This window comes from Ixodes scapularis, unplaced genomic scaffold, assembly GCF_016920785.2.
Source record: "Ixodes scapularis isolate PalLabHiFi unplaced genomic scaffold, ASM1692078v2 PGA_scaffold2__306_contigs__length_199485367, whole genome shotgun sequence".
Classification (NCBI taxonomy): Eukaryota; Metazoa; Arthropoda; class Arachnida; order Ixodida; family Ixodidae; genus Ixodes; species Ixodes scapularis.
The window spans coordinates 183,072-195,547 of NW_024609857.1; the positions used below are offsets into that span (position 1 = coordinate 183,072).

General features: G+C 50.2%; 1 protein-coding gene across 1 annotated transcript in view; it reads left to right on the top strand.

The window, feature by feature from the left end:
- LOC8027190 (fatty-acid amide hydrolase 2-B) overlaps positions 1–12,476 on the top strand; it is a 36,800-nt gene continuing 24,324 nt past the window's right edge. The window contains exons 1-4 of the mRNA XM_029970029.4: positions 1–269; positions 1,815–2,095; positions 7,651–7,861; positions 10,112–10,321. Coding sequence (XP_029825889.3) covers positions 1,901–2,095; positions 7,651–7,861; positions 10,112–10,321 — 616 coding nt within the window. The 5' untranslated portion in view covers positions 1–269; positions 1,815–1,900. The remainder of the gene's footprint in view (positions 270–1,814; positions 2,096–7,650; positions 7,862–10,111; positions 10,322–12,476) is intronic.

Below are 12,476 nucleotides of genomic sequence, written 5' to 3' on the forward strand. Positions count from 1 at the left end.
AGGAGGGGAGGGCCAGTGGCGATTAGGCGACAAGGCCACCGCCCGGAACACAAAGCCCCCCGCCTTTTGCTTCGTCGAGACGTCGCCGTACACGACTCCCCGCCGAGCGCAATCTCGCGCCCCTTTTGTCAGAATGCGAGCTCCGTAGAACTACGCTCTCGGAACGTCCGCATAGAACGCCACCACGAATTGGACGCGGGCCGCTGTTTTGCGTCCAGCACCGTGCGACCCAAGGATCCGGAAACATCGCCCGTCCACCGAATAATCAGGTTGGTCAGCCTTGACTCGTTGACATGCATTGTTTCTCCCCATACGATTAGACACAAAAAATACCATCCTACGAAAGACAGTCTGTAGGCAAAGTCTGAGGCATGTTCCTTCCGTGTTTAACGCTATTGTCACATTGGTCACACAAAGACTGTTTTTACGCGCGATCTATGCATTTATATTATATGTATGAATATGAAGCAAATATTCTTCGAACATCCTCGAGGCGTGTTCGCATATAATTACGTCGTCACGTTTGCTGTAGCGAACGCCGTGATTTTTGTTTGATGTATGAGCAGTCTGGTTGCGGCTGTTTACGAACACGCTGTATGCCAATGTGTATATACGCCGGCCACGTGCGGCGTGAGCGCGATAGCAGCTGGCATGTGAAGTTCCTTAATAGCGGGGACAATAAGAGAGAAGCACGTAAGGATATGTGACAAACACAACAAGGACGGCTGCCTTCTTGTAACACTCAAGACGCGGGCGAGTTTCCTCGCACACTCGAGGTTGCTACGTACTATTACCAGAACGTTTTTGTATATCGTGTTCTCAGGCCACGCTATATCTAGCGGGAGCTCGCGCTGCGCACTTCGACGCACGCTCGGAAGCGCGCGCCCTTAGCGGTAGCGGGCCTTTGAAAACGATCTATTGAAACTCCCTACTGACTACACTCCATGCTACGCACTCAATTAAAGGGGCGACGCAACAATCTTTGTACTTTGCGCAAATACCGTTTAGAACGGATCCCTGACGTTAATGACCTATGAAACGCGTTCGTTTTTCACCCCACGCAATAGAAGTTCTATAAAAGAATCAGAGAAAAACGAGCAGCGTTCGCTGTCTCAACTCGCAGCCAGAACAAGCGGCCACGTGATCTGGAGCCGATTATATGCCACTAATGTCGATCATAGCCACGCGCTGGGGTTGGCAAAGCATAGGACACGCGCTGAGATCCAGACATTGTTATTGCTCGGCTATTGTCGTCGTTGCAGCGATTGGACACGGGCCACTACCCGAATGCTTCTCGAGCTTGTAATTATCACGAGCCCAAATCGAGTGCCCACGCAATGCTCGGGTCCAGTCTAGGAACCGCATTCAAATATCGTCACTGGGAAGACTGCTATCGCCACGTTACGTCATCAAATTTTGCAAAGGAGAGATTGAATGGAAATGATCGCTTTTGTCTTTGAAATTACACCGCAACCAAGGAGTTTAGTGGCCAGTGGCGTTGCGTGCGAGTATCCTTGAGTTTAGCTAGGGTCAGTAAGCTCGTGTAAAGTGAAAAACATTCCAATTGAATATCGTTTCACCGCTCCTTTAAGGTGTGTCGAAGAACTTCAACGTGAGTGTGGGTCAATCGTCTCTATACGCCACACAATGATTTACTCTGCATGCATGTGTACATGCACTACATGCTGTATTAGTTGAGCAACAATATGCTAAGCTCTACTATAAGTTTATAATGCTGCTAGTTTGTATTTGTCTCGAGGGTTTTCGCGGGATGACAATAAACGCGTGTCAAGGACCGGTTCCATGTCTCGCAGGTGGTGGTGGCCTGTGAGGAAAAAAGGCCTTTCGAGCCGGTCGCGAGCACCGCTGGTTCTTCGAAAGGCCGACAAATCGAATCGCCATGATCCTGTGCTCGCTGAAGACCGAGCTGTTGGTCCTCGTCCGCGAACTGGCCGTCTTCTTGTTCATCCGCCTGGCGGACTTGCTGTTCACGCTCTGGTTCTGGAGGACACCCAAAGCCAAGCTTCCGGAGGTCACGGACCCGCTGCTCCTGGAATCCGCCACGCTGGTCGCCTCCAGGATACGCGCGGGAAAGGTAACGAAGGCACTCTTCCTCGGCTCGCTAAAAGAAGGAAGTCTCGAGGATGGCGGATGGGCCGTCGCAGGTCACGCAGAGCGGCGGCCCTGAAGGCCACCGAGGCCCCATTGTGTTTTCTTGGAAGTGTGCGGTTTAGATCTGGTGGTGCCCGCAAGGAACGTTTGTCTGACGGATTTTAGCCACATCACAATGGGAGCGCGAAACAATGACGCGGCCGGACTAGTGGACGGAAACTTCAGGAGTCGTAGGTTGGGTCGCCGTGACGATAGCGACGCTTGCGTCCGCTCTTCTTTTCTACCGGCTCTTCTTCAACCAGATTGCGACAGCCCGTAGCGTTACCCATCGGCTTCTGTGACATGTTTTGTGGTGACTTCGTCGATGCATGGGCGGTGTAAGAAAAAAGTCGGAGATATTTTTTAAACGTCACAGTTGATGTGCACACCACAGAGGCAGGCATACATCGCTGATTAACAATACACGTATTATCTGAGACGTCTATCGTTGGAATGTGAAGCAACTCTTTTCATTGGCGCTAGTCAAGGACGGCCGACCTCAGATAGGCAACGTGTCTTTGCCCTTATCGTCCTGTTGCCCTTGTGGTCGAAGATTTATCTCTGTAGGTGTAGCTCCCGGACGAATGTGCATTGCCGATTCCCTGACCATTTATAAGCAGGACAGTCTCCATTTGATTTTACCCAAGTAGCACCAACGTTTCTGTGGCTCGATGCTTGCCTTTGAAAGCCTAATTCAGGGATCGAGTAATTCATCCCCTCTACATTCATTCTCGGAATGGCTTACAGCAAGTATACGTCGGATAGTTTGTCAAAGCAGCCATCCTATTTCCGCCCTTTGTTGCCCTGTCAAAACTGCGCGATCGGTATTGATGTACCGTGTTGACTCTGCGTACCTATTTCTTGTTCCACAATTGTTTAGCGCGATAAATATTGAAATCGAGGCAGTTTTTAAGGAAGGTTGTGGCTTAGTAGATATTTTTTTTTTTGTTCGGGGTGTATCGAGATTGCTAATTTTACACCAAATTTAGCTGGAAAATATTTCGTACCAAATTTAGAGATGCTAACAGAGTTTTACAATAGCGTACGCAAAATCTTTACGTACGCAAAGACTAACATTAGGGAGTTTTCGTAGATCGCTTTCGCCGTCCCGCAAAGCTCTCCGCAACACTCTACGCTACGCGGAACTCTACAGTGAAGGCCACCGGCGCGCAGGCGCATTAGTGGCTCCTTCGTTGCGGAGGGCTTAGCGGAGTGGGAAACGCGGTCTACGAAAACTCCCTATTGTCGTAACTACGCATGCGCCGAACGCTAACCGTGTTTTGTGCTTTGTGTGCGATTTTTTTTGGCATACGCTATTCTACGGTAATTTCGTGCGTACACAAAAAGTTAGAAATCAAAACGAGCGCAAATACACGTGTCTTTGCGCTGTTTTTATTTTTGAACAACGAGATACCAACTAACCCAAACGCCAACGTTAGTCTACGCAAAGAGTCTTTGCGTTCCTCCAAATAGGATTCGTGACGTGCGACAAGTTTGCTAAAGCCAAGGCGAGCACAATTAGAAAATGGCGGCTCTCAGGACCCCGGCTGGAGCCGCCTTGTGCGTGGTCGTCACGAGCAGGACACCGGCGGCATCCTCGCGACTGCGACTTTTAGAGTACAGGACGGCATCGCACTCCTGCGGGAGGTGCGCACCACAAACTGCTTGGAAGACCCATCAATGTGGGCAACGATCGCCGGCAACCTGCTGCTTGCGACGCGCAAATATTTCTCGACGAAGGTACGGTGTGCGAAGATTAGTATACTACAGTCATTTCCTTCTACAGGGGTGTAAACGCCCCTGGTTTTTCTGAAGGCACCCCTTTAATTCGCAACGACTCCTATATTCTCAATGCCCCCCCTAACTTGCACCAAAGAAGAGGAGTTTCGGAAATGTTCACTCCACGGAAAAGGGTTGCTTCGTTATATATAACCGCTGCACGAAATGCGGATGCATTTCTTTGAGAATCAGCGTAGCGGCAGCAGCGATTGTTTTTAATGTAAAAGAAAGAACACGTTTATGAACCTTTGACACAGGGGTAGTAATAGAACAACCAAAAGCAGACAAGTGAGCCGAACGAAGTAAAGTTCTCATTCTTTCTATGGTAGGCTAGAAGTGCAGATGTGACGATCGCTGGAGCAAGGGTGGCCCCGCGATTCAGCTTGCAGCGCGGAGTACCATCAGTGAGTCGACACTAGCGCCACCCTGCATTCCCAATGAGGGGGCGGGAGTATGCGATGCATAGTGGAAGGGGGAGAGGAGCTCCATATCGCGGATTGCTGCGCTGCTGTCGACTGCTACTCCACAATGCATACACTAAAAAAAGAAAAGTGTGTCGTCTTGCATTTTAAAGCTTTGTTTCGACGTACAGAGCACTGACATCGAACAGACGGCCCCAACTTTTGCGAGGGTTTTGAGAACGGTCAGATATTCATCATTAAACAGCCAAAGTATCTATCGAAAACTACAGAAAAAAGGAAACACTGAGGTTTTTCAGCAGTGCCAAGAAAATTCCGATTATTTTTTTTCTGCAGTCATGTAACACGTACATTAGCTATTTTAACAAGTTTTACCACTCGGCCATCAAGCCGCTCGTAAAAGTTGGTACCGTCGGTTCGATGTCGGCGCGTTGTACGTCGAACTGAAGTTTTGGGGTGGGTTATACAGGAAAAGGGGTGTAAAGGCTCGTTCACACACCTGCGACCGAGTACGACCGAGAGAGACCAGACCGGTTTTTAAGCCTCTTACGACGTCTTAGGACCAGCTCCTCTGCAGCGCATCCGGTCCTAAGACGTCGCAAGAGGCTTAAAAACCGGTCTCGTCTCTCTCAGTCTTAAGGCCCGTTCACACTCTTGCCACTGAGTAAGACCGAGAGAAGCCAGACCGGTTTTTAAGTCTCTTGCGATCTCTTAGGACCAGCTCCTCTGCATCGCATCCGGTCCTAAGAAGTCGAAAAGGCTTAAAAACCGGTCTCGTTTCACTGGTCACAAGAGTGTGAACGGGCCTTTACTCGGTTGCATATATGTGAACGGACCCTTTAAGGCCGGTTCCCACATGCAGCGGAGCGCTAAGTTAGCGCTACGTGAGCGCTCCAAGGAGCGCTCATGTGGCGCTTCCTACCGCGTGATGTAGCGCTCTGTTAGCGCTTCAGAAGCGCTTTGTTAGCGCTCTGTTAGCGCTACAGAAGCGCTTTGTTAGCGCGTGCACGGCGATTCCTTTGTTGTTATTTTTCCTTTGGCACTGAAAGAAGAGGAAGCAAAAGAGCCCCTCTCCAAGCAAAGAGTCGGGCAGGCGATCCAGAGTTATGGACTCTGAGCAACTAATCGATTGGGTACGACCTTATCGCTTTCTATTCCATATGCGTGACTTTGGTTTCAAAGACACGCAGTTAAAAATAATCGCCTTCGTAAGAGCTCTGTGTCTCGGTCCCTCAGCCTAGGAACAACGTTCGCCGGGTACCCGTCGGTATCTTAGTGGTGAAAGATTTCGCACACCCAGAAGCCACACACATATTCACTAATCGCGTATGTAAGATCATTTGTCGCATTTCTATTTCAGCATCCGACATGTGCGCATTGGTGCTGCTGGTGCACACCCAACCACAGGAACCGGAACCGTTGTGCACGCGCTAATCCGCAGCACCGCGGTACAAGAAGCGCTACTGAAGCGCTACTGGAGCGCTACTGAAGCGCTGCTGGAGCGCTACTGAAGCGCTAATCACGCGCTATATTTGAACAAATCACGCGCTATGGAGCGCCACATGAGCTCTCCTTGGAGTGCTCACGTAGCGCTAACTTAGCGCTCCGCTGTATGTGTGAACAGGCCTTTATTCTGAGAGTGCAGGCTCAATACATGGCTTGCACGTGACGTCATCCACCCCTCTTTCTGGTGGCCAGAAGCGTGTCGTTAACGCAGCGAAAGCTACCCTCTCACGCGCCCTTTCCTCCACTACGTCTGACCTAGTGACATCGGTGCAAGCTATGTATTGCAGGACCATCCTCACCCGTAGGGCAGAGCGAGCGATCCTCACAGCTCTCCTTCGAGCCCCCACAGTCCACCGCTTATGCTACCTCCCTTTCAAGTCGAAAGCGACAAATGCGTTTGTCGCCTTCACTTTTCCATCGAAATTTTTAATTGGAACAGACTGTTTGGAGCAAAAGAAGACTACACCACTAGAACTGCACTCTCTTTTTTTTTTATTTGGCTACCATCGATTTGACAACGGCCAAATCGATCGTCAGCCGTCGGCGACGAAGAGATAGCGTAAATCAATATAAAGCAACACATTTTTCTGGAGTTCAAGTAGTGGTGTGGGCGAAGTGCTCCGAGTAGCCTGAGGTAAAAACACCGTGTTTTTACGCGTATGATTTTAGCCCCCCCCCCCCCCCCCCCTCCCTCACAGTTTTTTTACCGCACCACCACCTGAAGAACACTATCGATGCTAAAACTACTGGCTTTATTTACGGCATGGACACGAAATAAAATGAAGAATGAATTGCCAAGAGACCTGCACATGGCAGCAAGGGACTTGCAACGCTTATCAACCACAAGCTTGGAAGCTACGTATCTTCCCAGCCATGCAATTTTTACGTCTTTCATACACCTGGTTTTTAAGGCTTTTTGCTTTCAAGTTCGTCATTTGTTTGAATTGTTTTATTTAAACGTGTTCAATTGAGCAGGCGAGTCTACGTTTCGTTGCATTGTGTTTCTCGTGTCAGCGCCATTTGGCTTTACAGTTTTCGTTCTTCTGATTTCGTGCTTATGGTTCGTCTTTTTTTTTTTTTTTCATCTGGACTGCAGCATTATGCACGCAAGTATGTTTTATGGTTTAATTTTGCCGACAGATAACTCCGTGCAATGGGCAACGAGTCCCCCAGCTGTAGATGAGCAATTTAGCTTGTGCAGTACAACCGATAGCCTGGGGTCTTTAACGTGCACCACCCAGTAGGGATACACGACCGCACTCCGGTACGTACCTTTCCAATGTCTGCGTGTTCTGTTTGTTGCGGATACTTTCGACGAAGGCCGAGGCCTGACGAGGCTGCTGTCGTTTTGCCTTTAGCATCTTCTGAGGAATTCGTTCCGCAGAAAATTGATAACAAAATATAAAGGCACAAGAAAGTAAGGAAGCAAGAGAGAGGTTTATTAGGGAAGAACAGAGAGGCTAAGCTGAACGGGGGTTTGTGGATGCTTGAGGACAAAAGAAAAATATAGACGCTTTGAGGCCGCTATGACTGCCCGCCAATGCTTCGTTAATTCTTATTTTGTCCAATCCACTTTTCGAGAAGCAAAAAAGTTTATAAATTTTTAAAATAGAAAAAGAAGATGTTTGTATGGTCCGCGAAGTAGTCGTGCACAGATTCGCTGTCAATTTTAGTCGCTGAATAGTTCTCAGGGATTACGCGAAAGGGTTTCTGATATTTAGGTGCTCAGCTGCTGAATATACCGACTCTTGAGCGGCGTGTATGGAAGGATTAGAAGCCATCGTTGTTTGTCTAGCTGAAGAGCGTGGACGTGGTGAGGGCGTACGTGAAGCGGCTGGAGGAGGTGAACCCGGCACTGAATGCCGTGACGGACACCAGGTACGAGGAGGCGCTCACCGAGGCCCAAGAGGTGGACCGGCAAGTGGCCGAAGGGGCCGCAGCCTCGGAGCGAGACCAGCCGCTGCTGGGCGTGCCTTTCACCGTCAAGAACACCATAGGCGTCCGAGGTGAGCTCCCCGCCGGAGCAGCTCCAAACAGTCGTTGCTCTGGCATGGATCAGTCTTAATGGCGCTTTCCAACGGGTGGTGCTCAGCCAGGTGTCTCCACTCTTCTCCACCCCATTGACTCCACCTGCCCCTTTCCATCCCATTGACCCATTGACTTTCCCCGTTGTGTCGGCCTGTGTTCAGAGACGAGGCCGACGAGACATGTGACGTCACGATTCTCATTTCCTCTCCTCTTCGCTTCGTCGTTGCTTTATCGAACTTCGTCTTCTCGAGCGGGTGAACCGAAGCGAGCAGGAGAGGAGCAAGGCCACTTTCCCTCATTCTCAACTGTTCCAGCCTCCAGGAGAATCCTGACGACACTGCTTGATCGCACCCTTGTTTTCCGAAAATGTGGCCATCCGTTTGAAATATTGATGTATACGGTCGATGTTTTGGAGTTTGCAGCGTCCCGTTCAACGCTTCTGCGGCCTTACTTTGCGAAATGCAAATTTCGGTTCAGCACCCCTTTAAAGTCGGCCTACCTCATTGTGAAACGTCAGGATGCATCGACTCCATCGTACCAAGAACATGATCCGATTCGAATCGCCTTCCGGCACCTCCGGTAAACGTACCATTCATTGAACTATTTAAAGAGGTTGTTGAAAACGGTTTTATTTAGGTATAGGAGGCGCATCGTCATATTTAGACGAAAAATAGCGCATCGCCATATTTGGATGAAAAATAGCGCATCGTCATATATTTGTATGAAAAATAGAGCGGAGTAATATTTATATAAAAATAGCGCAATGTGATATTTGTGTAAGACATAGCGCATCCTCATATTTGGATTCAAAATAACGCAATGTCATAAAGAGACGTTAACTGATCTCTACACTCCGATATCTACATTCTGCAATGAGGCGTGGACGTGCAACGCCTCGACGTCTACAATCAGTTTCATCGTCATAGTTCTATTTTCGATACATGCTATCTACACGACAGCTCCCGAACACCTGACGGACAGCTTCCGAGATATTTGTTCCGAGCCGTCGGGCCATCGCGATGTGCCCTTTTGCAAAGTCGCCTCAATCAGCAGCCAAATACACGCACACGCATGGCGCGTCCATCTTGGAATGGCGCACGTAACGCTGATGGCGCGTTAGTTAGGCGCGCTCATTCACACACCCCTCACTCTAAAAAAAGCCCGTGCGTCTGCTTTCCCGCACAACACTCGGAGAGCCAATCACCGCAACTTACGGAGGCAGGTTAGCGAATGACAATGCCGAAACATATGTGTAGACCGAAAAACGCAGTCTGAGTTGTGACATTAAGCAATGCAAGCGTGACGTTTTGCATTGCTTAATGTCACAACTCAGACTGCGTTTTTCGGTCTAAACATATGCTTCGGCATCGCCATTCGCTGAGCTGCCTCTGTAAGTTGCGCTGATTGAAACTCCGAGTGTTGCGCGTGAAAGTAGATGCACAAACATTTTTTAGAGTGTATAGTCAGGTTGCGTCGGAAGTAGCTTGGTATTGCTGCGCCAATAAGAAAGCCGAAGAACGAATCATGGATCGGGAACATAATAAGCTGTCGGCGAGTCTCTAAGAAAGCTGGTGCCAAACACTTGGTGGAGCCAGTATAGTCTTCGGAGAGCGGCTGGAAATGTTTTTCGACCTAAGAAAGCGCCGTGGTACCGAGCGTATAACGTTCACCGAGTGACACAGCGCGGTCTTCTTTTCGAACGCGTCCTTCACCAAGCTCCGTCCATACAATGCGGTCATTGGCTCTCCCTGTCCCATGCGCTTTGTGGGAAAGCACACGTTCCAAAGTTTGTTTTAGAGTGAGAGTGGCAACTTCAGAGCATGGCGTTTTACGCTTCCTTCTTCGTGATTGGTTCTTTGGCGAATACCGCAACTTAAATGGCAGCCACGAGGAGATACTACCCTCGGCGCCCGGTGTTTCTTAAGCGTGGAAGTGGAAAAGAAAGCGTCGAAGAGCCCCATGACAGTTGTTATGAATCCCGACGTGAATTTTTTAGATTGCCGCGTTACGCCTTCCCTAACTCCGGCCTTCCCAATCGTTTATTACCTTTGGTCCGGGTCGTTTGACCGACTGGCCAGGAAGGAAAAGGTTAGATCCGTAGATCGTGCAATCGACATAAGTGGGATTGTTCGTGCACGGTACCTTCTACCGCGTTGCCTAGATGATAATAATAACAATAAAGAAAACGACCCCAGGACTCTCAAGTTTCGTCCTCCGCGTGTGGCCAGGTTGCGTGCAGGACTGCGGCTCCTTCTACTCGAAGGGACGGCGGGCCCCCGAAGACGCCCAGGTGGTGGCGCTGATGCGCAAGGCCGGCGCCATTCCCGTGGTCATCAGCAGCGTTCCTGAGCTCTGCCTCTCCGTGGAGTGCAACAGCGTCCTCCACGGGACCACCTGCAACCCGTACGACTCCAACAGGAGCCCCGGTGGAAGCTCAGGTCAGGGCGTCGCGCACTTCCGGCCCAAGTGATCTCGAGGTGATCCGTACTGGCGAACCATCGCGATAGGCTTTCCTGTGCGACAGCGGTGTAAGAAGAGAGCCAAAATGGCGAGAGCTTGCTCGGGCTTCGCGCATCTCCCGGCAGGGGCACTGTCGGTTAGGGGCCTTTGCGCAGGCGTGAGCGCGCGCCGCGCAGTCATGTAAACATGTGCGCGAATAAGGACGGCTCTTCTGTCGGTCCTCATGAGTCCCTTACATGTAACGCTAGTCAGTAACGCTAGCGGACCTTCGCCACATTTGCTATGTGGTGAGGCCGCACCTTTCAGACGCCCGTGTTTTCTTCCACCATGGTGGAGACAATTCTCGTCAGCTCACTCGAAATATTTTGCCTCACGATCTTCGCCGCGTGTTAAAGTAGCCGGCGAAGCAAGCGAGCGTCTGCCTGTGCTCCATTTTCACGAAGTTCCGACGAGCCAGCACTTGAACAAGTCGACTCGTTGTCGGTGGTTTCGTAGTGATGTGCAATCAACAACACTATTACCAGCCTTGAGCAAAAATATGTCACGCATCATGGTCTATTGCGGCCGCAAAGAGTGTAAGCCAGTCAGTTTAGATATTTTCTCGGAGTCATAAAACACCTTAAATTGTAAGTAACAAGAAAGAAACAAAAACGTATACATTTTTTTTAAACTCGTTCAATACTGGAAGTGCTAGTCTCTCTAATGTTGTTCCATAAAACTGAAGGAAACTCAAGACGGCTCTGCACAAGAAAGCGAATTAACATTAAAAAAACATAGTGTATTTTTCAAATTCCTCTATATACGCGTTATGGCGCCAAAAACACTTCGAAACGAGTTGACAATATTTGTAACATGACGACTAAAATAAATTTCAGTGTCGAAATGTGCACCCACATTCCTAAACAGGGACACGCGGCAGATAACAGTAGCATCTAAACTCTAAAGCATAGGAGAATTGTAAAACGCCACGTTTCCCGCTGAGAGAAATAACGTTTGTTTTCTATTCGTTTAAGAAAATACTGCCGCGCGCGCAGCTGGCCAAGTAGGCAGCGCGCGCGTGGCCTAACGGTTATCGCGCGTGCTTTCCACGCTGAAAGCCAGGGTTCGATTCCTGGCCGCGGAGGCGCATTTTTGTTGACTCTGTAAAGTAATGTTCTGGTAAATTCGAGAACCATGTTGCTTGTTCGAGGTCAGAATGTTCTACGCGCCGAACCTTCTACGCCGAACGATCCAGAAACCCACGAGGGTACATAAGAGATTCCGCAAGGCGAACGGAGTCAGTTTCGCACCAGCGTTCGACTCTGCTGCTACGCCGACTTCGGCGCCCGCGACGCTCTATTATTATCTTTTGTACTCGTTTATTTTTGGCACAAGTTTGCCACATTAAACGTTTATTTCTTTCTGTTTATTTCCTGTTTTTTTTGGTCACCACCCGTGACATTTTGGTGGAGGTGCTGGGTACCGCGTGCCCCTGCCGCGTACCCCTCCGAGGGCCCGCAGTGCAAGTCCGACGCCTAGCCCACGAAGAACCGACGAAAGCACTTCTGAGATCCGGTTCAGTCGTCGCACCCAAGGTCTACACCCGGAATTCGGACCTCTACCGCCCAAGACTAAGCAGCCAACGAGGCCAACGATGGACAGCCAGTCGTCCCAGAACCCGTCCACCGCCAGCGTCGTATACCTGCCCGTCGCCCCACGCAACCCGACGCCGTTCCATGGTGAGGCCCATGAGGATGTGGAGGATTGGCTACAGCATTACGAACGAGTGGCACGCCATAACCAGTGGACACCAGAGCAGTGCCTTCAGAACGTCTACTTCGCTCTGGAAGGCACGGCGCGCACCTGGTTCGAGAACCACGAAGCGTCGATTTCTACGTGGGAAGAGTTCCAGGCCGAGCTGCGACGCACCTTTGCCAACCAGCATCGACGACAGCGTGCCGAAGAACTCCTCCAAGCAAGACACCAAGGGCCAAACGAGAGCGTCACAAGCTTCGTCGAAGACGTTCTCCGCCTCATGAACCGCGCCGACCCAAACGCTCCCGAAGAGAAAACGTTGCGGGTCCTAATGCGCGGCGTCAAAGAAGACATCTTCGGGGGCCTCGTGCGGAGCCCGCCTACGACTGTCCAGGGTTT